The sequence below is a fragment of the Mustela lutreola genome, chromosome 6 (assembly GCF_030435805.1).
Source record: "Mustela lutreola isolate mMusLut2 chromosome 6, mMusLut2.pri, whole genome shotgun sequence".
Lineage (NCBI taxonomy): Eukaryota > Metazoa > Chordata > Mammalia > Carnivora > Mustelidae > Mustela > Mustela lutreola.
Genome location: NC_081295.1, coordinates 135,714,555 through 135,742,534, shown reverse-complemented (window position 1 = coordinate 135,742,534; position 27,980 = coordinate 135,714,555). Strand labels below are relative to the sequence as shown.

At 52.6% G+C, this 27,980-nt stretch overlaps 1 protein-coding gene across 1 annotated transcript; it reads left to right on the top strand.

The window, feature by feature from the left end:
- The first annotated feature begins 208 nt into the window (after positions 1–208).
- Positions 209–27,980, top strand: PXDC1 (PX domain containing 1). The gene is made up of 5 exons (XM_059179143.1): positions 209–1,065; positions 14,229–14,320; positions 15,058–15,175; positions 22,590–22,701; positions 26,751–27,980. The coding sequence occupies exons 1-5, from the start codon at positions 810–812 to the stop codon at positions 26,866–26,868; spliced, it is 696 nt and encodes a 231-aa protein (XP_059035126.1). The 5' UTR covers positions 209–809; the 3' UTR covers positions 26,869–27,980.

Below are 27,980 nucleotides of genomic sequence, written 5' to 3'. Positions count from 1 at the left end.
GGGAGCGCAGGCCTGCCCCGCCCTCCCTTCCCCGCTCCTCGTCCAGTCACCGGCGGGCGGCTCTGGGGCCGGTAGGGGAAGGAAGCGGCGGGGGCGGTCTGGGTCCGGGCAGGGGGCGCGGAGGTGGGGCCCAGCGCTCGGGTTTCAGCCCGGCTCCCGGAGGCCGGGGGTGCAGGCGGCCCCAGCAGCTCCGGCTGCGCGTGGGCGGCGCGGGGAGCGGCGGGCCAGGCCAACCCCTCGGCTCGCAGCCTGCCCGGCGTCGGCTCGCCCGGAGGAGGGAGGAAGGCGGCGGCGGCGACCTCGACGTCGACGACCGCGCCGCCCGCGATGGGAAGTGCCTTATAAAGACGCAGCTCGGCGGGGCCCGACCGACTAGTCGCCGCACTTCCCCGCGAGTGTACGCAGAGGTGGGGGGCGGACCCCGGACAGACCCAGGTTACTAAGGACTGCGGCCCTTGACAGCGGCCCACGGACCCCGGCTCTGGACAGACCTGGAACGGACCCCGGCTCCCGGCGGACTCTGGCGGATCCCGGCTCCGGGCAGACGCCGCAGACTCCAGCCGGCTCCCGGGTCCCGAAAGACCTCGGACGGACCCTGACCCCAGAGAGACCCCGGTCCCGGGCAGACCGCAGGCATACGGCGGCGGACCGATCCCGGCCCCGGAGACCTTGGACGCACCCCGGCCCGGGAGAGTTCCCGGCAGGATCCCGGCTCCGGGCAGACCTCAGGCAGACCCCGGCCCCGCTGGCTGGCGCGCGGACGGGGGCCGAGGGCGCCCCCGGAGGCGGGGGCATGCGCGACCCGCGGCATGGCCTCGGCGGTGTTTGAAGGCACCTCGCTCGTGAACATGTTCGTGCGCGGCTGCTGGGTGAACGGCATCCGCAGGCTCATCGTCAGCCGGCGCGGCGACGAGGAGGAGTTCTTCGAGATCCGCACGGAGTGGTCGGACCGCAGCGTGCTCTACCTGCACCGCAGCTTCGCGGACCTCGGCCGCCTGTGGCAGCGCCTCCGCGACGCCTTCCCCGAGGACCGGCCCGAGCTAGCGCGCGCGCCGCTGCGGCAAGGTTCGGGGGCGGCGGGCACCGGGGTGGGGTGGGGAGGGCGCATCGGATGGTGTCTTAGGGGGAGATGTGGTTGCGAGGTCGTTTCACAGTGCAGTGAAGGTAGGAGGGGAAGTTACTGAAGCCGAGATTGCGGCTCTCTCCTCTGTCCCTGGCACGGGACGGGGGACGCTTAGATCCTGCGCCCCCAAATGAAGGGCGCGCAGGTCAGCAGGGGTAGGAGGACGAAAGCCAGCTCGCAGAGCCCTGAGGCCCTCCGGGCGGAAATCAGCAAGACCGGCGCCCCGACTGTCCCCAAGGACGAGTCAGTGACCAGTGCCAGTACAGCGGCCAGTTTGGGCCAGTGTCGGGGTGAGCTCCAGCCCGACTCCGGAGTGGCAGCCTCCCTCCCTCGTCACCCTCGGGCGGGCCGGCTGTGACCCCCACCCCGCCCGGAAAGCGACAGGAGGGGGCTGGGGAAATGTTTGGGAAGAGTTAACAACAGTGTCCAGTTGGGGTCGTGTCGTGTCTGGCAGCCATCCCCCTCGGAGTGCTCCCCTGGAAGGGGCTGTGCCTCTGATCTTCTCCCGTGACAGAGGAGCCCGAGTACGAGGTGCCACGCAGCCTTCTGTCACTCGTCGGGAGGGGCCTCCCTGCGGCCGACTAAAGGGGAGAGAGCCCAGGTCCCCACCCCAGGGGTGGGACCGCATTCGGGTTTGATTAACTGCGGCCTGCCTCCTCCCTGGCCTTGTGACTGCCCTGGCTCCTGGGGATTCGAGTTCTCAGAGAACTGGTGTGGCTTCCCCTTTCCTACGCCCTGGCTGACGCCCATCCCACCGGCCGCACTTCGGAGGCCGCGAGGAGAGGCGGCTGGAAGAGGGAAGGAAGCGCGTGAGAGAGGCTGAAGTTGAGCCCAGAAGGAGGGGCGGGGTGGGCGGGTTCAGAAGGCCCGGGGAGAAGCGGCCTGGGAAGACTGTAGAGCCCTGAACAGTCCCACCCCGCTCCCACCCCTCACCGCTTGTGACCACCTGCGGCTCTGAGACTAGTCACACTTCACTGAGAGGTCTTCCTTTCCACAATCTTCCAAGCAGACCTGGTGGCACCTGTAGGAGGCACTTCCTGAAGCTGAGGGACCCCAACAAGCCTCCTTAGCTGTTGGATTGCCTGAGGTCTTAAGATAACCTCTACTTCCCCCTGTGGAACCCCCGCCCCAATGTGTGAATTATATAGATAATTAACTCAGTTCTGATGACATCGTTTGGAAGGGCTCCCAAAGCCAGCAAGTTCAAAGGCCCTGAGTGAGATGGCCGGCCTTTCACGCTTCTCTTTGCTCCCCAGAGTCTCACGTTTATTGCCATTCTGCAGATAGCTGAGCGTTATTTCAAGCATGGCAGCAGTTTTCCTTGGATTTGCTATTTGGGTGTGTATATTGTATTTTTTTTTAACAAAAGAATGTTCAAATCAGGAAAGCTTGCATGAAGGAACGACAGTTTGTTCAGTGACTTACATTTTTGGTGGAACAAGGCGAGCCGTTAACAAATTAGAGCCCCTGAGAGCCGGCCAGTGTACATGCCCTCCCCTGTCCTTGCCAGGTCTCGCTCAGCTGGGACCCCAGGCAGGCAGTCAGGCTGGCACTGGGCTCCTCCCCTGTAACACAGAACCGGTCCTACTTTTTTGGAGGGGTGGTGGTGAGGATTAAAATGCATAGTGTAGTGTCTCATAGTAGTAAGCCCTCCATACATGCTAGTTGTTATTGTTACCCTCAGCATCAGCTGTTCCTGGCAAGGGTTGTAGCCAGTGGGGAAGCCCTGGGATCTGGTAGTGAAAAGGACTTGCCGGGAGCAGAAGGGAGGTGGGTGTAAGCCACTGGACCTGCCTTGCACACACCCCGGCTCTGACCCATCTGTCCTTGTGCTAACAGTGCTGGTCAGTTCTGGGTTCCTGAGATGTAGACATAGAGTGTGTGTCTGAAGTGAGAGTGAGACAGGTTTAGGAAGAGGGGGATTACCAGGGGGAAAGGAAGATCTAGAAGGATAGGAGAGCTGCTTAAGTGTCTGAAGGAGGGAGAAACTAGTTCTGGGTGTTAGCCCTGCTGCTGGTGGGGGTGGGGCAGGTGCTTAGGATGGGGACCAGTGATTGGGTGGAAAGGCTTTCTACTGGAACTGCTGGCCCCTTTGTTCAGGGGAGACCCCTCTGAGGGCTGGGCCAGCACCCCCTGGAGGAGAGGAGATAGGGTGACCTTAATTCTTTGTCCTGGTGGTCCTTGATTCTCTGCATGAGGCACGCTGCTACTGCTCTGGGACACCCCTTTGAGTTTCCGTTGTGCAATCCCAGGGGAAGCCCCTTTCTTTTCTTAGAGTCTTTTAAGTCCAGGGAAATTGTTCACTGAATCAAGTACATAATAGTAATATAAGAGAAGATTCTACCTGATTTCCATGCAGATTTGTTATTTGCATAAAAACATTGTCTGGATATACAAACTGTAAGTACAGAAAGCAACCGGATGCATGTGTTGTATGGGAAATGTCAGGTTTCCTCAGAATCGTTCCCCACCAGATTCCCTCACTGAAATTTATTGAAATGCTTCTGGCTGGATTAGATTTGTGCTCTCGGCTTCTATTAACGAGCCTTGCTAGCAGATCTGGGTTTCAGAGCTCATGCTGGCAGCAAGCAGGTAGCTCTTCTTGGGAATGTCTGATTGAACGCCCTCATGGGGCGTAAAAGCCTTGCCCCCTCACTTGCATTTTTGAGTCTGCATGCAGCTAAAGGGATGTTGAGCCCTTTTCCTTTGCCCCTCAAGTCTTGCCGTGGGGGAGAGTGTTTATGTGGAGAGAATGGGCTTTGCTCTCCCTTTGGCACACACACTGTGGTGTTAGGCTCAGGGACTGTCCATGGCCTTGAATGTTTCACTTTGGTACATGTTGCGTAAAGATACTGCAGGCGCTGCACACGCGGAGGGACCTCCCTCACTCACTACCTTCCTGGCCTTCTCTTGGGCAGGGCTGACCTCAGGAATTGTCCTGCTTCTGTCCTCTGTCCTTTTTTTCTTAGAATCTTGGCTTCCCACCTCACCCTCTTCTTCCTCTGGATCTGAGGTACCCACCCATCCTTTCTGGTGCCTTGGCCCAAGGAGATGAAGACCGCTGCTTCCTCTGGATATTATCTCTGGATGACTGAGGGGTTCCTTTTGGTTTTTCTAAACCCCTCACCAGTGGGGCTGAGTCTTGAACCTGAATTCCCTCTGCGTGATACTTATGTGGTTCCGGGTTTCCTGACGTGGTCAGGGTCTCCTGCCTGTTCCATCTCTTACATCTGAGAAGGTTTACACATTAAAACATAAGCATGCAGAATCTCTGATTGGCTGTTTGGTGCTCTTTGCCCATTTTGATTTTTTTTTTTTTTTTAATAACACCGATTTCAGGCCTGGTGAAGTCTGAGCCATCCTGGTCACCACTCCAGCAAGAGATTCTATTTCCCAAGTAGTCAGGTCACTTTTGATTCTTGATGACCTTGAAATCAAACATTTTGGTTTCATATTCATTCATGCAGTGAGTATTTGCTGAATGCCTGCTGTGTGCCGGGCATCATTCTAGTGGGTGGAGACACAGCAGTGATCAAAAGAAGACCCAGCAAAAAAAAAAAAAAAAAGAATCCTTGCCCTCTTGATTGTCATATTGTGGTTGGGAGAAATCCAACAATAAACAAAGATAAATAAATAATATGGTAGATAGTGATAAATATTCAGAAGGAAGCAAGTAGGCAAGGAAAGCAGCTATGACTTCTAGAGGGAGGAGTTAACTTTCAGATAAGGTTCTCCAGATAGTCTCAAAGGAAGTGACCTTTGAGAAGGAAGGGAGAGGTCAAGCTTCTTGGTCAATACTTGGGGAAGCAAGCATTCCAGGCAGAGGCAGGAGCAAGTGCAAAGGCCCTGAGGCCAGGACTGGTCTACCTGCATAAGCATAGATAGTCTGGTCTTAGATTTGAGATTCTGAGGACTGGAGTTAGGGCACCCAGGAGAGAACTGGAAAAGGCTGGGTGCAGATACATTTGCTGAGCTCCCACAGCCCAGACCATGCTCCCAGACCCTGAGCCTGCCCACTCATTCTCACATGGACTGCAGGGGAGAAGCTCTGTTCCAACTCTGGCTGATGCAGAGGAGAAACTGTAGAGCCACCAAGCTTACTTGCCTAGTGGAGGTGGCAGGAAAGAGATCAGACGCCACATGGGGCCCCGGGCAGCAGACCAGAGGCAGCAAGCTCAGCTCTGCCCGGCCTCACAGGGCCCTTGTAGCCTGGTGCTGGCTGAGTGTGGCTCTACCCTTTGCCTCAACACTGCTGCCCACCCCACAGCCCTTGTGTCACTTCACTTTAGGGCATCCTGCCCCTTCGGACTTCGGGGATTTGGAGGTATTCTTTTTGATTCACAGATGTATTTTTTGAAGCTTTTCTAGATCGGTGGTACGTGCACTTTTCCCAGGCCCCAGGGCAGCACGCCGTCCCAGGGCAGTGCCAGAGTGTCCGCCCCCACGTAGCCTGCTCTCCTCTCTCTGCCTTCTGTCTCTCTCTTCCCCAAATGTGCACCCGGGCTTCGTTGCGATTTCCTTTCCCCGCACTCTAGGGCCCTCTCTTTTCTCTGCAAGCCGCTGAATTGGTTCTCGGTCCTATGATCTCATCCCATCAGATCTCGGACGGTGTCGGGGGCCCCAGGGGACCTGACCTCACCTCTCAGGTAGAGAAGGAGCCAGCCAGAAACTTACACATGGGGTTAGGTGGCTGGCTTCTAGGTCACAGTTACTTTCCGCCGAATTCCCGAGGAGAAACTTGGCCTGCTTCTTGAGCAGACAGCTCCAGGAGCCTCCCGGCTGCCGTCGGGCTGGCCCACAGGGACACCGGTCCCCTTCCCTTCTAAAGTCTGGGTCTCATGTGTCTCTGTGGTCTGTCTCTACAAACACTTTTCCAAAAGCTGAAAGATGTTCCTGCGTAATGAAGAGTCAAGGTAAGGGGAGACTGGAATGCCCGTGGAACTGAAATAATAGGGACTGGATGAGTTGTCCCTTTTCAGTGAAGCTCAGCCTGGAGTAAGGTGGGATTCAGGCAGGCTGGTAGTGAGAATGAGCCCCACGTGCATTTGCCCTGGGGGGCCTCTCGAGCAGACCCCACAGCCCCCCTCTGCCTTCCTGGGGAGGGAGTGCGTCCAGAACGGTGGCTGGTGTTGCTGATTCTCTCAAATCACTTTTTCTTGGTATTTGTGTTCATTTTTACTTTCTTGGATGACTCTAGGCATCTGCTGAATGTTTTCGGTTGTGATCACTAAACAATGGTCCCCATGTCCGGGAACAGGCCTGAGAAGCTCCCTGGGGCTGCTTGGTGTGCACCCTCTCCTTGAGGGGTGGGTCGAGGGCCTGTGCACCATTCTCTGCCGGCCAGACTGGGCTCCGTCAGTGATGGGGGCACGGGTGTGTCACGCCCCAGCACAGACCCACATGCAGGATGATGTAATTCTCCAAACAGACACCTCCAGTCTGCTCTCCTCACCCCACCCCCAAATTGAGTCATGACCGTGAACCGAGCCACTTTGGTCCGTGGCTAATTTATACTGGCAAGCTTTCATATTTGTTTTGAGACCAAAACATCTTAATCACCCTTCACTGCTATGTAACTTGGAATCAGCAGGAAAACTCTGATGAGCAGTAATTGGACAGAGGCTAGAGGGAGGTGGGAAGGAATCCCACGTGGTGAAAACTTCTACCTAGAGCATCTGAATCCCAGCAGAACCCCATCCTGCTTCCTGAGGGAGAAAATTCCCCACCCAGGCCCCAAAAGAGTGAGGATCCCCCTGGGGACACAGGATCCAGGTGGGAGGGGTCAGGGTCATAATGACTCCCTTGGGGGTATCACAGGGTCCCTGTGGGAGAAGCTCAGGCTGCGTGGTGGAAGGCGGGGGCTTTGGGAGCCCACAGGTGAGGAATCAGAGGCTGGCTCTGTCCCCTGCTCCTCCGCCATGACTTTCGGCAGTCGCTTAGTTACCCAAGCCCCGGATGCCTGATTGATGAAATTGCATGATGGTATCCCAGGCAGGGCTGCTGGAGGGCCCGACAACCATGGAGTGCCCAGAACCGGCTGGACGCTTGAGACCCGAGACCTGCCGGGTGTGGACTCAGGAGCACGGGTCCCTGGAGCTTCCGCTGTCTGCTCCTGGACACGCAGCATCTTCCCCAGGGTGGTCCAGATGAGCGGGGGGTCGGTCCAGTGCCCGCCCTGCTGCTCCTGATGGCATCTGCTTCCTGGGCGGCGACCCCCAACCCCAGGTCCCTAGGAGGCACAGATGGTGCAAGCCCCAGCCCAGGCTAAAGAGAGAGCCCACAGAGGGGGTCACAGCCCTTATGTACCTCAGTGAGAGCCCTGCAGACCAGGCCTGTTGCTTTGCAGATCCAGAAACTAGAATTTGGTGCTTAGCGTGGGTCAGGCTTGGGGACTGTGCTCCAGGGGCAATTTCACCAGGCAGAGATGACTGTAGGATCCTAGGGCGGGTGTATGTATCACTCTAAGAAATGCAGCTGCCAAGTGGGTAGGGTTCTTGTGAGCAGAGCCTACATGAGAAGCCTTGGCTCCCCAGTGCCCACTGTGGGGTTTACCCTCAATGCCCTTTGTCAGGCCCTGCTTGTTTTAGTCCTCACCCCTCTGGCCTGCTTAGGGCCTCTGCACCTCCTGACCCCACTCAGAGTTCCTCTTCTCCCTCCCTGGGCCCCCTGTATCTGCTCACCTGCTCACCTCTCCGACCCTGGTGAGGGTGTCCCAGCTTGGAGTACTCCTGTCCCCCCACCAGGGGACACCCTGCTTTTTGTGGCTGATGTTTGCCACATGCCCATTGTCCTGACTAGCAGGAAAGCTCTGGGGAGCCCGGGACCGTCTGTCTTTCCAGCTACAGTACAGTACCCCCACACCCCCATGTGATAGGGTGCCTAGCAGGGATAGTTTAGGAGGAGTGGCTGAATGCGTGCTTCCTGTTTGGGGAACCCAGCAAAGGATGGGGTGTCCTAAATACCTTTGATCCGAAGACAGACTCCCCGAGGGAGTGGCTGCTAAAATGCATTAAGTGGGAAGTCCAGTAAAGGAATTGTGCTTTTATTGGGAGAGGATAATGAAGAGGGCCAGGGAGGGAGGGACTGGGGAAGGGCACAGTCAAGGCCAGTGCCGTGGAGTCCAGCAGTCCTTCTCTCCTGCTCATAAAAACACTTCATTCAAGAGGGCGCCTCCCAGGAGCAGGAAGAAGCAGAGAAAGGAGGGTCTCCTCTCAGCCCCTTCTTGGGTCCTCAGGGAGGTGCTGTTTCTTCTCAGCCTCTGATGCCTTCTCTGCCCTGCTTTTCCTTCTTGGAAAGATGCAGAAGAGAATTGCATGCCCAGCGGCTCCCTCCTCTTACAGCTCGGCGTGAGCATCACCAAAGCGGGCAGCCTCGTGGAAGGACGGTGGGAGGGTGAACCGGGCCAGGAGGGAGGGGGAAACAGGGTTTCTGTCCTTCCGGAAATGCTGCGCCACACTCCACGCACAGAACTCTACATAGAGTAGAGTAAGCACGGGCTCCTCGGGAGTGACGGCCCCTCCTGGGGTGCTTAAGTGTGCACAGAACCGTCTCCCTTATGCTGTCAAGCAGGCCATTTCTAACTCTCCGCTTCTCAAATGTCAGCTGCCTATTTAGAACTCAGGTACCTAGGAAATCAGCATTGAAAATTTCCCTGGAAGATTCCAACTATTTTGCTTCTAAAATGGCTATTACACACCACCTTTGAGGAATACCTCTCTCTCTCGCATGCGAGATGACTCGAGCCGTCTGCCTTGCTGTACGGTGTGTTGATGGACATATTTTATTAAATGGAGAAGGAAATCTTTAAACCTAATTTATTATCTGACTCAATTTGAAAGTGTGCTTTACAGAAAATTTCCCTAGGGCTCTGCTATGTGAGTTTCCTCTAAGAGACGTGTTCTTGGGGTAATGGGCACTTCTTAATGTGCTTTGAAAAGGACGTTCTTCCTTAGCAGTTGATCCAAGAGGCACCTTGTCTTCATGTCTGAAATGATGGGAGAAGGCCCCAGAGTCTAGCCACGGAGGAATCCCCGCAGTTACCAGAGGTGTTCATCCCAAAGCCTCCGTTTACTGAAAATGTGGGACTTTGGACTCAGGGTTTCAGAGGTTAGGAAACGGCTTTGTTTATGTTTGCTCTCCCTGATAAGTCTTTGTGCTGACTCCAGCGTGTTCATTTTGGATTCCAAGAATAAGTCAGGTGTTTGTGTTTGCATAAAGAAGCTAATCCTAGGGGCTCCTGGGGTGACTCAGTCGGTTAAGCGTCTGCCTTCGGCTTAGGTCATGATCCTGGGGTCCTGGGATGGAGCCCTGCATTGGGCTCCTTGCTCAGCGGGGAGCCTGCTTCTCCCTCTCCTTCTGCCTGCTGCCCCCCCTTCTTGCGCGCTCTCTCTCTCTCTGACAAATAAATAAATAAATAATCTTGTAATTTTTTAAAGATCTCGTTTATTTATCAGAGAGTGAGGGAGAGATCACAAGTAGGGGGAGAGGCAGAGACAGAGAGAGAAGCAGGTCCCCCGCTGAGAAAAGAGCCCAGAGGAGAAATAAATAATCTTAAAAAGAAAAAAAAAAAAAAAAAGCTAATTCTGAAAATGGCAGAATCACATTTTGGGTTCTCGATTTTCAGTGCTAAACTAGTTTAGAAAAAAAGGACAAACTGGCTGGTCTTGGCTGGTTTTTGGCCTCCAAATATATTTAAGTTAACAGGCTGTAATTTATATATAATCACATTATCAGTCTTTCAGATTCAAATCTCTACTTGCTTTGAGGCTAATCAAATTTACACATTGCAAACTGGGTACAGTGAAACTTTACAAATGGAGATTATGTTAGTGACTGTGCTTTATCAGAAATTAAAAAGATTTCCAGGGTCTGTGAATTGTGCGAGTCTACTACTAACAATTAAAGTGTGCTAGTGGACCCTCCTCCCTTCTGTCCTTACCAGGCGAAACCTGGTTGGTTCCACAGAGTGCTAGCGCCCCCTGCTGGCTACTTCTAGGGTGACAGTCTTATAACCAGTAGATGCTTGACAAGTTTTTCTGTCCAACTGTGCAAAATCGCAACCATTTGCCCGCCCATAGTTTTTGTTATTACCATCACAGATAGGAAAACGGAGTCAGACAAGATCCCCACAGAATCCTTGTTCCATCCAAAATATTTGGAACATAAAAGCTAGAAGTATTTAGATTACTGTGTTTAAGCCCATTTTTATAAAAATAAGTTTTAAAATTGCTATTTGCTGTAAACAGTTCCTATTCAGAGAAGCTTTATCAGCCATTAAAAACCAAAGCTGTTGGATCACAAAGAAAAAATACAGCAGATAGGCTAGAAGGAAACTCCAGTGCATATAATCTGTTTGGGGTAGCAGTCCTTCATGGACTCTGTTCTTGCCACCTGCCCGTGAAAGTAATGCAATGTTCCACAACTTCACCTTTTAGCCCTGTCACATTTTGAGAATTTATAATAATTTTGGTCTCATGGTAGGTGTCTGAATTTCCCATCCATCATGAAACCAGAAAGTGAAGAAAGGAACCCCTGTGTGTATGAAATTCTAAAATGATGATTTGGTTCATATTTGCATTATGGCCGTTTGGGGCTTGTTTTTCTTAAAAATACTTTCCTAACACATTTACGGTAGCCCTCATTTGATGGGAAGCACTTTTAAAACAACTGAGAAGGGTGATGTCCAGGGCCCCGGAGGGAAGGGAAAGTCTGGGCTGCAGGGAGGCGCTTGGAGAGTGGTGACTCCTTCATGCCATGCCTGTATTTGGGGTGTTGGGGGACTTGCTATGCTCTGAGCTCTGGTTGGTGGTGGTAGCTGCTGTTAAGCAGGTTTCACGGTGTTCAGCTGGATCCATCGTTTCCTGAATCCCTCTGCCTTTGATTAGCTGAGGCCTCTGCTGGGGTCACCCGGGAAGCCAGGTTGGAGAAGCAAATGGGCAGCCACCTGTCATTAATGTTCGTGGAGCGAGGGATTCCAGCATGCCCTGTTAAGTTTCCAGAGCCTCCTTTTGTTTGGAGGCTTGTTTACATTTCCAAGGAGATCCATCTGGCTGCTGTTGAGGATCATAAAGACCGGTCAGAGGAAGCAGTCTGGCTCTGTGCACGTCCACACATAAACTCAGGCCGGCATGACTCATGACTCACATGATGCCGTGCGACTGTCAGGCCTGCGACCTCAAGCTAGGTGGCAGCAGGTTCTGGTGTGGTGCTGACCAAGTGTGGTGCTGTGAAGCATGAATTAGGGTGATGAGCCTATGGGGCAAGATGGAGCGCACCCACAGAAGACCATTGACGCTTGACTTCCGTGCTCTCTTCTGTAACTTCAGTCGACCAACAGCCAGTAAACATCAAGTCCCCTACATGCGTCAGGCCCTGTGATGATAACAGTGAGAGGAAGAGGCACCTGCTCCCCTTAGCTTTGCACATGGGCATCTTGGGGAGACCCATAGGTCCAGGAGAAGTCACAGGGCTGAGTGGTGAATACTGCAGAGGTCAGGAAAGTTCTCTGGGAGCCCAGAGGCAGCTCGGGTTCCATCTTCAGATGTGGGGAAGGCTTCTCAGAACAGATGGTGTGTGCCCACGCCTTAAGGGATGGGTGGGACATTCCCACCTGTGAGCCTGGGGGTGGGGGGAGGTCAGGGGGATTGTGTCTGGGTAGCATGGACCTTTGAGATTAGCAGGAGAGTAGGGGGAGTTGCAAGGCACAGAGCTGTAAGGTGGGCTGGGGTCGATCAGGGAGCGGATTGCTTGCCTTTTTCTACTTCATTCTGTAAAACAACACCCTACCAGGAAGATAGGGCTGCTGGATAAAGTACAGAACACCAAGTTGAGCTTGAATTTCAGATAAGCAGCAAATAATTTTTTTAGTGTAATCTATCCATACTACTGCATGATTCACTGTTTATCTGAAATTCATATTTAACTAGGTAGCCTTTGTTTTATTTGCTAAATCAGGCCATCCTAAAAAAAAGAAGATCACTATAGAGCAGAATGTATTTATCCTACTATATATATAACTTTGCAGCTATGAACTCAACCGTGGGCTGAACATTAATTAAATCAAAGATGTAACCCCAAATGTGTCATTGAGGCAAAAATGCACGAGTTATAAAGCCTTATACTAACTTCAGATTGTTAAGTTGTGAAGTGTATCCTATGATTTGGGTATACGTACGCTGCGTGCATTGACCATACGAGAGGCTAACCTTCCTACAAATGCACGTACAGAATATAAAATAATAAAACTACTGTGTCATAAATGTGAGTGATTTAAAACTCAGATTCTAGAGGTAACAAAAGTTGAACTTTAATAATAATAGTTTTATTCATCCTAGAATGAAGAAGCATTTGGTGGGGATGATTAATTTAATTGTCCTCTCTTAAAAACAATTTTCCAGAGGATTTTGCAGACTCCCAGTAGCAAGCAGATGAAAGCATTTTGGTGCAAAGAGCAAAACAATGTGTGTATGTGTGTGTGTGTGTGTGTGTTTATGTATGTTGCCAAGTAAGGAATTCAGGGCTGGGGAAGAAGCATCCTGAGATTCTGGTACTATTTTCTTTCTTCTTTTGGCTTCCCAGAACGTGCAGGGAGTGTGGTGGGACCTGGTAACCCGAGGAAGAGGGGAGAAGGTAGAGAAAGCCCAGTCCCTTTCTCCGGTGACTGCTGGGGTGTGTGCCTGGGCCCTGTGGACAGAGGCCCCAGGTGGCCCGCAGCCCAGCCAGCCCCCTTGTGCTCCAGCCACCTGAGCAGCTGCTGACTGGCCCCTGGGCCTGCGGGGCTGAGGGGGTGGGCAGGCCCAGACAGCCCCTCTGACCCCTGTGGTGGCCTGTGCTTTAGATGTGCTTTATGATGTTGAGGGAACCTTGTTTAGAAGTTGGCTGTGACGCAGGTTGCTTGAAGGACTCCCCTTGTGACAGCGTAGGCGTTCAGACATGTCCTTGCCCTATGTTCGGGGCTGTCCCTGGTTCCCTGGACTGTATGTTTAATCATTTAGTTTAGGAAATTAACTTGATGACTTGTAGTTTCCGTTGATGAATTGCTTGAAGACCAAGGCTTTCTCCCGCAAAACCAAACCAAACCAGAACTGAAAACCTTAGACGCAGCAACTGGTAATAGTTCTGGGATGATCCCAGCGCCTGGTCTGACCTTGGCTCCCAGGGACCATCCTGCTGGGCCACACGAAGTATGGCAAAGAGGCCCGTGTCCTTGGGAATGTCATTGCCGCGTCCCCAGGAGTCCAGTGTGTAGAAACTGAAATGAGGAGACTCAGGCTGTTTCTAGCTCACGGGGAGGCGGAAGCACACCCAGGTCTCCAGGCTGCCCGCTGTCATAGTTTACAGACTAAAGTCTCTACTTCCCGAAAGTCACTCAGGACCCTGTTACATGTAACGAGGGTAGATGTTCAGATTCTGAAAAAGTCCTGTGAGCCATACCCACTTTGCTTTTTTTTTTTTCTGGGTAAAGATCTGACTTTTCCCCTTCCAAACCCAGCATGTAAATGACTTGTCTGAGTATGGACTCCATTTCCATAGGCTCTTGAGGTCAGTGGAGGCCAGGCGAGCCAGCCCTTCCACTGTGTGGGTGGGGTTGGTTCTGGGCCACCCTCACCCCCTCCCGGCAGCAGCCACCACCTGCCTGGGGCTGAGTGGTCTCCAGCCAAGCTTTGGTCTTGTCATGAGGCTGGCCCTGACTGTCCTACAGAGGGGACTTTGATCCCTGGCTTACACCTACGTTTCCCGCTCATTCCACTGTCCCCCGCCTGCCAGACTTCTCCTTTCGGGGAAGGGCATCGTCTCCCCCAGCACACATGGAAATCATTCATTGGGTCATTGAAACTTAAAATGAGGTTGAGAGCGCTGCTTTCAGAGTCAGGCTGTGTAAGTACTCCCAGACTTTGGTGGAGGGGGACACTGGGCAGTGGCTTCCTTGTCATGGGGTTGTCTGTTGTTCTGTATTTAATCTAGGAGCACATTTCCAGCTTGTTTTGTTTTTGGTTTTGGGTTTTTTTGGGTTTTGGGTTTTTTTGTTTGGTTTGGTTTGGGTTTTGGTTTTTTGACTTTAGGCATTTCTGTCTCAATTCTGTCTGAATGTCTGTCTCAATTCTAGGCCTGGTTGCCATCAGGGACGCCCGTGATATAGAAACCAGGCTTAACGAGGTGGAGAAGTTGCTGAAGGCCATCCTCAGCATGCCCTGCAAAGTGAGTATGACCCGCGCGGCTGGCGGGGGCGGGGGGGTCAGGACACATCCTGTCCGCTTCCAGACAACCGATGCCCTCACCCACATAGCTGGTTGCTCCCTCCCTGGATGGTTCAGGCCACGGGGAGGGCGGACAAAACCAGGGGAAAGAAAGACTTCTGTGGGCTCGTACAGCTCCGTGGTTTTCTCCTTGGTAAGAAGTGAGAGTCAAGGGCCAAGGAGGCGCTGAGTAGAAGAGACATGGTCCCTCCACTGCCATGGTCTTTGCTTCCTTGCCTCCACTCGGAAGCCCACCGGTCTTGCAGAGGGTGTTTTGGAAGAGGGTGTACGAGAGCAAGGAGAGTGTTAGCATCCACATTGGCAGATGGCCTTTAAATGAAGTGGGCAAGCTTTGTGTACTTGGGACCCACTTGGCTCCCACAGGCTCCATTTCCTCCTCTGCGAATGGGGAAAGTCAACACACCGTTTACCATAAGGGGAAGGGACACGTTTGTGAAATCCGGCACGCACCAAGCGCTCAGAAAATCTCTCCATTGCTCCATTCACCCCATCCCCACTGTCCCTGGAGCCTTGCATTTTTGCCACATGGGGCCATTCGTAAGTGAAAGGTGGGCCTTGACTACAGCCTCATCAGTGTGGTCCGTCCCGCCAAGCATCTGGAAGGTGCAGGGGCATCAGCCTCACAAGAGGCCACCTCTAGGGAGGACTCAAGTTTAGTCATTAACGCACTTCCCCCAGTATTCCAGGTCAGAAGTTGTGCTCACCTTCTTTGAAAGATCTCCTCTGGACCAGGTGTTAAAAAATGACAACGTACATAAAATTCAACCCAGCTTTCAGAGTCCAGTGAAAATATCAGGTAAGAGCTGCAGGGAAGGCATGGGGAGCCCGGGTCCTGCTGTGGAAGGCCGTGGTTCTCGGGATGCCTTTCCAGTTCACCGGGTACACCTTCTACCCTTGGGATCCAAAAAGATGACCCAAAGAGTAATAAAGTAGGCGGAGGCTGTTTCCTGATTTTCATGGAACAGTGTTTTCCACCTGTCGACCTGCAGTTTACACTTCTCCCGTTTCCAAAAGGAGTAACTCGGTATATCAGTTGGAACTTTCTTAGGAAACAGGGTCATGATGAACACATTAATGGGGCACTGGGAAGTGAATGACGTCAATCAGGAGTCTAGCAGCTGATGTAAGATTGTTCACATAATATGGCAGTGAATTGGGTTTTAGGGCATCCAGGACAGAAAGGGGAGCACACGGTTTAGATGTCACTAACGTTGACACCGGACCATACCTTCTAGCCCCGAAGAGGCCAGTGTCAGCAGCAGTAAAAGCGAATGCTGGCTGGGAGGAGCTGCCGGCCGGCTCCCTTGGGGGGTGGATGAAAGGTGGGGGGAGCTGGAACTTAGCCCTGTTTGGTAGCTTTCTGCATCTGGGCTGCCCATGTTGTTAGAACACTAGACTTTCGTGTTTGCAGTACTGTTTTGGTGAAGGCTGCTGAGGGGCATTTTGTGGGGAAAAGAGCTCTGTCCCAGAGTCCCGGACATGGAGCTCCCCCGGGCAATGGACAGTCAGCTTGGTTAGGCCCAAGAGATGGCATGACCCCACATGACTGGGGTCATGTGGGAGTGTGGCGGGCGGAAAGGCAGCTACAAGAGGAGATAGCGTTTGGCTCAAGGGGAGATCCTGCAGAAGGTGCTGGTCTGTCGGAAGAAGGGAAGGAGGGATTCTGCATTTAGCATTCTATTTCCAGAGGGAGGAGGGAGGAGAGCAGAGGGAGCATGGGCGGGAGGGACACTCCAGAAGCTGGTGAAGAGCAGTCAGGAGACGAAAGTGCATCGGAGCCCAGAGCTGTCTCCTAAGAAGGCACTGGGGGTTCACGGTGATAGGGAGACAGAGGACCAATCGGGATGGTGGTGGTGGGTGTCTTTGGTAGGAAAAGTGTCCTTACTGAGCTATGTGCTGTAGCAGGGATGAGATTCTTAACCATGTGTGGGGGACGGGTGGAGAGGGTGGGCAAGTTCAGGGGACCCAAAGGGAAAGCGCGTTAGCATGTGACTGGGTGTGCGGGATGGCTGCCAGGCCTGGGCTTGCTGGGGTCTGCTGCTTTTGATGTCCGTCCAGCATGGCTTCCTGTGTGTTGTTAGGAAGAAGAGCAGGGTGTTTGGGTATCCCTCCTTAGCTGGCACCTAGTATCCAGAACCTTCTTCACAGGAGAAATGGCAGTCATTTATCCCGGTTGGGTGTCTATGGACCCCAGTCTTGGAGGGCACAGTGAAGGCTCCGGGATGCTTGTCACTCATGGTGGCTTTTATGTGCTGTCACTAGAGCACAGTCAAGTCTCTGTTCTTTTGTCCTGAGCAGAAGAGTCCCAGCATGGGTGTCACTGTTTTGCTTTATTTCTGGTTTGAGCCAATAGGAGAGCAAAGGGCAGCAGAACTCTTCAGGGCCCTGTGCTGGTAGCAGGCGCAGAACACTTGCTTCCGGTTGACCCCGGCTACGCGGAATTGCGTCTGATTAATTCTGGAGTGCAGCCACCTGGAAACACTCCCAGCCCTCTGTCTACCGTCCTGTTTTTACTTGTGACAGGGCTAAACACATGACATGCCCCATGTTCATCCTAAAGGGCTGGAAATAATGAGGTGAAATTTATCAGGGATAATTGTAGCCTCCCATGTGAGGCTTTAGCTACACTCTCTGGGTCTTCTGTGAGGACTGAGGACAGGTTTTCGGTCCCAGGGACATTGCAGCGGGTGCAAATAACCACAGGGATTTGAGTGTGGCACAGAACACTTTGTAGCAACGGGAACTCCGTCCAGCAATGGAGTCTGTAAATATCTATTGCAAGTCTGTTCCGAGAGCCTCGTGGCTCCCTGCAGAGGCCAGGGCAGCTTGTCAGAGGCATCCTCCCCAGGGTCGGCAGCTGGGAGAGGCGTCTCCCACCCTTGAAGAGCTAAGATTGTGTCTCCTGGGGCCTTCATGAACCTCCTTATCCCCTTTGATCGATTGGGCACCAAGTCTGAGGCTTCTCCCCTGGAAGCATCCCAACCTCCCCATCTCTGCTCCGGGACTAGGCGGCCCTCACTCTGTCTGAGGGAGGGCTTCTCACCATCAGTGTATACATATGCAGACAATAACGGGGTGCGCCCCCGGAGTGTGAGATATACTTTCCTTACTCACTGAGTGAGTTAAGAAATATATTAAGACAATGGACTATGGTAAATTAAAAAATACTTTTCAATGAAACCTTTATTTACAGTAGCACTGGTATGCCTTTGAAGAACTAGTCTACACGTGGGCAAGCCATGTTCTTCAGGCTTGTTCTCCTATGTGGGTGTTTGTGGATTCGAGTCCCCCCAGACTTGAAGCTTCAGAATCTGGGCAGTATGACCCCTCCACCCCAACCTGGGCATATCCACAGGTCTCTCTTTCTCTCTGTCTCTCTCAGCCTCCCCCCTGCCCCAGGACAGACCCTGAATACTGAGGTTGGTCATCCTGGATCTCTGACTTCCTGGGCTCATTCATTTTCTCACAACCTTACACTCATGATAAAGGCCAAGTGCCCTAGTCATTCCAGAAGGCCAGAGTCTGGTTCACACTAGCTTTTTGATGCCGTCGCCATGGACCCCTTTGCTCCAGACCCTCGGCCTCCCCTTGGTGGGGCTTCGCTGTGCTGTGGGCTCCCATCTTCCCTCCGTTCCCATAAACCCTGCCCGTCCATCCTGTCCTGCTAAATTCCACTCGCTCCTGAAAATGCCCCTGCCTGCTGCAACTCACCCCACCCTTCCTCCTCCTTTCCTCTCCGATTTCTTAATGCCTGCAGCTACTGTTGATGTGGCACGGAGGGAGGTGGCAGCATGGGCGACAGGGGCTGACCTAGGCTTCCCGCGGGCTTTTCGTTATCTCCAGGCGTGCGCTGGGGCTGTGAGTGCGCAGCCGCGGAGACTGCTGAGCGCCTGGGCTCCGCTAGATGGCGCCAGGCGCTAGCCACATCCTGGGGCCGCTGCAAGGCCGTGGGAGACCCTGTGACCTCCTGCGGGAGGCTTTGGGGGAGTACATCCTTAAACATTCTTCCTCCCGTGTGAATCTAAATGTTTATGGAATCAGAAAAACTTAGAGTTTTCTACATGGTGGCTGGGTCCGTGCTTAGCAGGAAGCCTAAAGCGCCACTGTGATTTGCCTACTTGGACTAATCTATGTAAGCCACAAAAATATAATTATTCAGGTTTGGGGGCGGGGGGGGGGGGTTGGAAATGAATTCTAATTTCGTATTTCATTAACCAGGCAGCTGTACCATCTCAACCTTAATTTTCACCTTACGAGGTTCATCCAGTTGGTGAATTAATAAAAAGGCCATGCTTTGGATTTTGTTTGATTGCTGGACTGCACTGAAAATATAATGGGAGAGAGGATTTACATGGAGGGAAGCTGCACTGTGAATGCTTTTGGAGCTGAGCTAATGGCTGCATTAAAAGAAGAACATAGGAATTACTGAGCTGAAGGAAGGATGGCCTATGGGGCAGAGGAAAGCATGGCAACAGCTAAAAAAAAATAGGAAAATCATGACCCAGTACACACCACAGTCGTACAGTTGACCCCTGAACAGCACAGGGGTTAGGGACTCTGACCCCCTGCACAGTTGAAAATCCGTATAACTTTGATTCCCCCAAAACTGTTGACTGCAAGCCTTGCTAATAATATTAACAGTTGATTAATGTATACTTTGTATGTTATATGTATTAAATATTCTTACACAAGTAAGCTAAAGAAAAGAAGATGTTATTAAGAAAACCTAAAGAAGAGAAAATACATTTATGGTACTATAGTGTACTTAAAACACATATACACACACACACACACACAGAGTGGACCTAGGCAGTTCAAACTTGTGTTGTTCAAGGCCAACTGTAATTGTTGCAGGAAAGGTCCACTGGTAAGATGAGTGGGGAAAAGTTGGAGAGAAACAGATTCTGCACAGTATCAGTGCATCGCCCCAAGATATATATTGACTGCAAAGAGAAAGAGTGAACCTGGCAGAAACTTCTTATGCAAATGATGCTGATGTTGACATCACACCCCCTAACAGGATGCGGTGGGTAGAGGGGAGCACAGGGTCACTCTACAGGATTCCTGCTGGGAACACTCCACGTCAGTCAGAGCTCAAAAGCACCAGACAAATTGAGGGACCATCGATAAAATAACGCACCAGCCCCTCTCAAAGTGTTACTTTCATAGGAGATATGGAGAGACGGAGGAACCTTCAGAGGCTGCACAAAACAAGGAAACAGCAATGCAAGGATCCCCAACAAAGGATCCAGGGTTGGGTCTATAACAGAAGAAAGGGACATTGGTGGAAAAGTCTGTACATTCCAGTAAGGGAGGTGTCTGGTTAAGTCCACCAGCTTTGATCATTGCACCATAGCTACAGGAAACGTTAACATCAGGAGAAACTGGTGAGGGCTACATGAGAACACTATGCTGTTTCTGTAACTTTCCTATAATTCAAAATTAGCTCAAAAGATAAAAGTTAAGAAATGGCAAAGCATAACTCTTCATGTGAAAAAAAAAATGCAGGAAAGTAGCTTGAAAGGGAACTGTTTCATGGAATCAGTCATGTATGGGATGAAAGTAATGACACTGGCCAGTGATTTTTGCAATAGGGACTAAGCTGACTTCTAAGACATTCACATTCTATGTGTGTTTGGAGACAGGCTTCAGATGTGAGCGCTGTTCTGTAATCATAACCTTTTCTCTGGTTCGGTTTAATTGCATGACACAACAGCTATGAAGACATTTGCAGTCATGGCAGTCATCACTACCATTTGCCCGGCCCGCAGTATTTGTTAGATTCTTTACAAATACCATCTCATTTTAAGTACTCCTGAGCTTTGGGGATGGGTATGCCCATTTTATAGATGAAGGAAGTGAGCAAGCAGTAGCCTGCTCCCCTACGCATGAGTAGCAGAACTGGAGATCATAGCTTGCCTTGCACACCATGAAACCCCATGACTGTGTACAGAGGTTTCTTTGCAGGGGGAGTTAAGGAGTGATTTGTTACAAATCTGTTTTGGGGGGCTGGTAAGGACTCCATTTCTTAGAGATTCAAATTTCACATTTAAGAGAGATGAGGAAGTTTGAAAGTTACTCTGTGAGGTAACTCTTTATTACCGTCAGAAATGTTTTGTTGCACGGACATTTGTTTTCCCTTGTAGGATTTTCCCCTCCAAACTCCCTTATCAAAGGGGTGGCGGAAAGGGCTGGAGGCTGTGAACTGGCTGAGGTTGGATGTGTTTCTGAAACAGACATATTTGAGTCAGAGTTAGTCAAAAGCAATAAAGAGAGGGGTTCTGTGCTGCTGTGTGTTTTGATTGGAGAGGCCAGGGCATCTTAATCTTTCTTGTTACAATGTAGTCATCTTCAGAGTCTGTTCACTCAGACTTGGGTAAACATCTTCCCACCTGTAGAAATGTCGTTGATCCCAGAGGTTCCAAGCACTGACTTTTCATCAGGTCTTGGTGTGCCTTCTCATGACTTCAGGCTCTGCAAGCTTGTCTTTGCGCAGGGAGGGCGGGTGCAGTTCAACCTGGAGGGGTGGGGTGGGCAGGGAAGAGCCATGCGCTGATGTCACCCAGAGTGTTACTGACGGGACTGGTATTTCAAAAGACCAAAGAACCATGAGCTGTCACTTCTGCAGAAAGTCAAGTGGAGATGGTAGCAATTACTTGGCAAATCTGACTGATGAAGCATCGTTTTATTCCTGTGAGGCTGAGGAGGAAAACTTCTCTTTTTCTTTGTTTTTGTGTAGTTTTCCTAATTCTCTTCACATGGAAAGAAATTCAAAGAACTACCTTTTCCAGGTATCTGGAAAGAGTAAAAATAAATAGAAAGTTACAATTATACTTGTGAGAAAAGAAAATCCATGCATGGGAATAAAAACAAATCTAAATTCTGATGAGATGAAGGAAAAAATTTAAAGAAAACAATCTCCCAAACAGTGGTGACAGGTGCCTAGGGAGACTGTGGACAGGTGAGGGATGTGTTTGTTACCTGTGCTGGGCCAGTAGGAGAGGTGAGCTATTTCAAGTTGTGTGTTTCTGTGTGTGAGCCTCTGAATGGGAAGATGATAATCCTTTGGATTTGAAAATGCCCCAGAAAATCAGAGTCCGTTTTTTTTAAGATGAGCTCAGGAGAGGACCTGATTTGAGAGACAGACAAGGGCGGTGAACAGGGCCCTTCCCTGACTAAGAGCTAAGGTTCCCTAACCAGCTTCCCAGAGGGCTGGAGAACTCCCAACACCGAGGAGGACTAGTAATGGACACCAGATCAATTCTTGGAGCATTTTACAGAAACACATTCCCTGGGGAAATGTAAATAAAAGCTACACCAGATAGGAGAAGTCAGTCAAGACACACTGACTCCTTATACTTAAATGGATGAGATGGCGTGATGGAATCCGGTAACTCATGAGAGTTTAGAGTTGAAGGGATCCTTGGAGACCATCCACTACTATGCTGAAATTCCCCAGTTGAGGATATTGAGTCCCAAGACCGTGGACCTCTGGTGTCCGGGCTCCCAGTCCGGGGCTGTGTCCCCTGCCACACATCCAGACATGCCTGTCCTCTCCTCTCCCAGTGTGGGGTAAACACTAGACTTCCATCCTCAGAAGCTCACTGCCTAAGGCCAATGTAGACTACTTTGTTTGCTTTTTTAACTACCAAAATTTATGCGTACGGATAAAAAAAAAAAGATCAATTTGTTTACAGAATTATATAAAGTAAAAAGGTGAAGTTGCCCATTTGGTGTAAAATGCATACTGATCTCAGCTGACCCTCACAGCGACTCAGGGCAGTGGACAGTGTCATCCGCGTCTCAGGCACAGGGAAGATCGGGTACCTGTGCAGAGCCTCACGGCGGCAATGTGTGATGGACCCAGACCCAAACCCAAGCCGATAGACGTGAGCTCAGTACTCTCTCTATGCCAGCTTTAAACCAATGGGGAGGGCTTTTGGGGAGGGTGCTGGTAAAATTCAGAGCATTTCCTGGAGCCTCTTGGCTTATACAGGGTCCTCAGATGTGGTTTCTGTGGAGGTTGGCATTAGCTCCTGAATCTGTTGGTAGGACTCCAGAATGGGCCTCTGGAGTGTAAAGCATTCTCTTGGAGTGTGGGGGAGAATTTAGGGCTGTAGATGGAGGGGGAAATAGAGAGATTGGTATAAGCCCAAAACTTCAAAATCTGGCCCATCCTGCATATTTACTTCATTGCTTTCATTTTTCAGAAATCATGAGGTCCAATGGATTTTGCTTAGCAAATACAGAAACCATTGTTATTGACCACAGTATACCAAACGGAAAAGACCAGCACCTGGGTGTGGATCCGACAGAGCACTTGTAAGTAGACTGATTTGGATATCGTTTTATAGAAGGGATCCCTGACCTGTCAGCCTGTCAGCTTTTTTGAAGTGTTTGACTTTTCTAGAGGACAGTGAGAGCTTGCTTCATAAACCTTGAGGGGAAGAAGTTCCTTTGGCCAAGGGGCTGGCTGAAAGGGGGCATTAAGGAGAAGTGGCCGGACTTCAGGGTCTGGTCTGTGCTGGGCCCTGAGGAACTACGGCGGCCATAAGCCTCCCTGCTCCAAGGACCTGGTCCCCTGGGATGGGGAGAAGTGTCCCCTGCATGGTGTCACCTCACAGGGCTGGAGATTCTCCAGACTCTGAGGTGGCTTCCGTAGAGCTCACAGGCTGAAACCTGGCGCCGCTGGGCCTGCTCTGAGGGGAAGGAGGGTGTGTCTGATTAGTGAAGGCAGGACAGCCAAAGACACCACAGCCTTCTTTGTCCCTCCTTTTCTAATAAGAATGTTTAACCCTGATAAACGCACTGGGAAAGCCCGACACCTGGCGTCCCTGAGAGGCACAGCCTCCTTCATCCCTCGTGCACTTCTGGGTCATGTCCTTGGGCGTCTTCAGAAGGCAGCTTGAGGGGACATCACAGCTTGGCTTCTATTGACTTTCCAGGCCAACCCCACAGCTCCTGCTGGTTATGTGAGCCTCAGGAAGTTATTTAACCTCTTCTGGCTTCTCTTCTCCTAGTGGGGCCCCTGAGGCTCTCCCGGGGTCATTGTAAAGATCTCAGGTGGTAAATGGGAACCCCCTGGCCCAGGAGCCCCCGCAGGTCGCGCTGGGTGCTCAGAGTCTCCCTGGGGGCCCATGAGCAGCACACGCTGGGGTCGGGGGCCTTGGAATTTCATATCCGGCCTCACCCACTGAGCTGCCAGTAAACACGCACTAGGACGGACTCTGTGCTGAGACCCACCCCAGCCGCCGACAGCAGAGCAGAGCACAAGCCCCGGGTGTCCCTGAGCTCCTGCTGCAGGCAGCCGGGGCCTTCTCTGCTGGAGCCTTGCTCTGTGACCGAGCACAGGGGGAGCCACGTCAGGCCCATGGAACCAGCTCGGGCCGGCAGCTCCCACTTTCTCAGTTTCAAAGATGTCTCTTGGGTCAATGGCACAAGGTTCCCTCACCATGGAGATGTCATGAAATGCTTGTGTAAGAGGATATGCTGCTAAGGCTGCTGGGGGTGGCCCTTCCCTGACAGGTCCTTGTCCCTTTGCATGCCTTGCTGTGACACCACGTGGCTTCGTACCCACTGTGTGTGTCTATAGCTCAATCGTTCATGAGCCGGGGGCCCTCCATGATCACAGGGCTGGCACCGAGGGGGCATGAGATTGCTCTACGTGAAGTGGATGACCGGAAGGAGAGGCCCTGGAGCGTCATGGGAGGAGCTTCTGCGGAGGGGCTGTCTTGGTGGACGAGGGGCAGGTGGAGACCCTCCTTAGTCAGTAATAGGGTCTCAGCTCTGGCAGCAGTTTCTCCCGGGAGACCTTTTCTGTTGTCAGGAGTCCTAAGAGGCCAACCCGCACTTGGCGAGATTGAACAAGTAAGTTGAACTATGAATAGTTTTGCCGAGGAGAGAAGCTCACAGAGAGAAAGCAAGGGTGGTAACATGACCCCACAGCTCTGCATGGACAGGGATGACACACCCTTAAAATGGGGCCCCTGGGCTCCAGGATGCCTGGCTGAAGGAAACCGAGTAAGAAAAGCCTCGGTGATCCCAGAAAGGCTTAACAAAGAAACGTCTGCTTCCGAGTGGCTCAGGGGAGCATTTAGAGGGAATTCCTGAGGCGGGCTTGCCAGGGTTTTCTCTGGGTGTCTGATGTAGGGCAGTGCGCTGACAGTCGGCCGCTGGCTGTCTCTCAGGAGCAGTCTGTTTTAACACTCCACAGGGCTGTCAGGCAGGTGATGGGGGTTGACGATGGGGACAGGAGGTCACAGATCTGTCGTTGGAGAACAAGGCTTTGCCCCCCTACCACAGCCATCCTCCATGGTACCTGAGGGTGACTGTTTGGCCCCCACACTGTGAATTCAGTGCTGTCAAGCCTGCCATTAGAACTTGAGCTGTGATGCCAAGAGGGCAGTCTTCATGCTTCTGGGGCAGGAATGTTCCAGAACCCAGGCGCGGACCCTGTGCTCAGGGAATGGGGCTGTGAGTCAGCAGGCCAGCGGGACCTCTGGTGGTCATCCTGGTTGGCTGGAGTGGTTACGGGGGTTCCTAGAAATCCACCCAGGGCTGAGGCAAGCCCCCCATTCTGTCCTCACAGGTTAGGAGCAAAGGTATTTGCCAGGCCAGCTGAGGGTCATCGGGGATGACGAGGCGGCTGGACTCAGGCCGGTGACTCATTTTCCACAGCGTCCCAGCTTCCCCTCCCTCCCTGGGTTTTTAGGGTCATGTGATGAGGGCCGGAGGTATAGGAAACCGGCCCTGTTCCTCCCCAAGCTGAGCCTTTCCCTGCATCCAAGAGTCGTCTTTTAATTCATTCCGCTGTTGGTTTCCGGGAAGAGTCCGCATCCTGGAAAAAATTCGAGGAGCTGGTCTTCCCTCCATGAGATCTGCCGCCCCGGAGGCTGCGAACACTTGTGTCGGAGCCTCGATCTCCTTCTCCGCAGCCACAAGCTACCCAGGCAGGCAGTGCGGGGAGGAGGAAGCGGCCCTGAGCCCTGCCCTGCCCCTGCAGCGGATGCGGGGAGGCCCCGCACATCGCCACACAGCACCCCTCACTGGGGAGGCGGAGACCTTTTCTCACTGATTCAAAGCCTCCTCCTCCACTTTTAACTTCAAGCTTGGACTGAGAGGAAGTAAGCCCCATTCTGAATTAGGAGGATGCTGGGAGGGGCGCTCTGCGGGCAGGGGCTGGGCCTTTCCACTGCCCCCCTGTGCGCCTCCCGTGTCCTGGGCTCAGTTCATGTTCTTCCCGGTCCCGCCCGACCCTTCCAGGCAGAGTGGAGCTCCTACAACGGTACTCGCTAGTGACGCCTTCCAGTGCCAGGAATCAGCGCGGGGACACACTGTACGCTGTGGGTTCCTTCCGCGGGCCGCTTGCTCCTGGGAGAGCAGGGAGGGAGCGCGCCTCCGCCCGCCTCTGCCCTGCCCCCTCTTTGCTGAGGAAAAGGGAAAAGCACAAACAGCATCTCTGGCCCTTCCTGGGGAGAATGTCCTTCAGGGAGCGGTTTCTCTGTTTGAAAAATCTGGAGGTTGTCCCCCCACCCCCACCCCCCAGCTTAGGAGGCTGTGTCTGGGTTAGGCAGGGAGTGGAAATGGTTTCAACTCATGGGGGAATCCGTATCCGGATGGCATTAGTCACCTTATGTGCGGAGTACATATTCTTCCCCAGCTCTTCCTGCCTGCCCTCCCCGCACGTAAGCCCCCACACTGAATACACGGCCCCTCTAGAAGGAGCCCTCCCTCCATGACCTCCCCAACCCCCCACCCAGATCCTCTCTGGGCCGCTGATCTCGCGCCCCTAAGTCAGCAGCACCATGTGGCTCGGATGTGGTTAGGTTGTGAACTTGTGGCCGCAGTGGCTTTTCCCACTCATCTGTGCTCTTTGTCTGTGGGGCCCCGCACCGCCGGGGGTGGGGGGGGCGCTCCCGTTCCCACAGACTGGCTCTCTGCCTTGCTTCCTGCCATGTCCCCAGAGCCTGACACAGAGCAAACCCTGGACAGAGAAAAAGAATCCCTCTGTGAATGAGTGAGTGAATGAATGTCTTAGTAAACCCTGGGTCATGAATGCGGAGAGCAGTGTCGAAGCCAGTAACCGCCAGAGCTGTCAGGGACTTTAGAGAAGGGTCCATTTCACCTCATTAATTTGTCGCCATGGTCCTTGTCACTCTTCCTAACCTGCATTGAGAAGGCCGTGCCCCGTGGTCAGATGAGCCGATGCCTCATGAGGAGCCTTAGGGAAAGCCCTTCCCTGGTGTTTGGTACTGACCCCTAAGCGCCCTCCTGCCAATGACCTTCTGCCCTTTCTTTCTCCACTTCAGTGGGCGTGGGGGTGGGGGTCAATGAACCAGCCCCAGCCCTTACCTCTGAACTTTCCTTTTCAGGTTTGAGAATGGTGGTGAATTTACCTCAGAGCTGGAAGATGGTGATGACCCAGCAGCTTATGTCACCAACCTGTCCTATTACCACCTGGTCCCCTTCGAGACGGACATTTTAGACTGAGTCTCTCATGAGGCCCACCTCCCCCCACCCTCGACTGGTGGTTCTGTCCCGGCTGCAGGGGCCCCATTGCTGCCCCAGGCCTGGGTCAGGGTGTGTCTCTACGGTGACAGTGCCCTGGAGGCCTGGGCCCATGGAGCAGCAGGGCTTTCCAGAGGGCCATCCCCACGGTCTCCCGCAAGCAGGAGCCAGGTCCCCGGAGCCCCATGCAGCCTGCTGCTTCTCTGCTCAACACCACCAACCTGTCTCCACCTGCCTGGGACTTGCCCCCCATCCTTGTGTGGGAGAGCCACAAGTGCCTGCAGGACATGTGGACACTAGGGCGGACACACAGGGTCTGGCAGTTCCCTCGTTTCGCTGTGACTGCTTCCTGGGGAAGAGCCTGTGACCTGGTGCAGTGCACCCCATGGCCGCCTGGCCACCGCCCACTCCCCACCATTCCCTCACACGACAGGAGCACAACATGGCCTGTGAGGTGGTGAGGAGTCACCACAGTCTGGATGACATGGGCAGGGAGTGTTGGGTAATCCTGGATTTCCCTGGGAACCAGGAGGTGTGGCTTTCATTTTCCTTTTTCATCTTCTTTGTGGAAACTGTGGGTCTGGTGTCAGCCAGTGGGGTTCCTTATAGAAGGTTCTTTTGGGAATGGTGAGTGTTGGCTACAGAGATAGGGAAATCACTGCCCATCAGGTCCCCGTGAGCAAGGACTGAGAAGTACTGATTCCCCTCCAGAGAACAGAGTTCCTGCCTGGCCTGCCAGCATCTCTAATGCCCCTCAGCGTGGGGTAGCCCTGCCGTAAGCACTCCAGGCCGTAAGCACCCCAGGCTGTGGAAGGTTCACCTCTCCTGCTGTTTACCAAGCTCTCAGTGATGTCATTGCCATATTCACCTGCAAGCGGAGGGGAGGGCGGGGGATCAACAGAAAAGCGCCGAGTCCCCCTTTGCCCCTTGGGGAGGGAGGAAGGCAGGCCTGCGTTCTCTGTGCTGATCTCCTCATGGTGTCTACTAACGACCAACATTTGCTAATGTAAATAATAGTAAATTATTGAGAATCCTAATTCTTTTACACAGTCTGTTTTTTAATCTATTTTAATTAAATAAAGTGTATTACTCTA

Excerpts from the sequence above, each read along its gene's own strand:
- PXDC1 (XM_059179143.1), top strand. The coding sequence starts at position 810 with ATGGCCTCGGCGGTGTTTGAAGGCACCTCGCTCGTGAACATGTTCGTG. Across the intron at positions 1,066-14,228 it reads GCGCGCGCCGCTGCGGCAAG|GCCTGGTTGCCATCAGGGAC; the intron begins GTTCGGGGGCGG and ends TCTCAATTCTAG. Across the intron at positions 22,702-26,750 it reads GTGGATCCGACAGAGCACTT|GTTTGAGAATGGTGGTGAAT; the intron begins GTAAGTAGACTG and ends TTTCCTTTTCAG.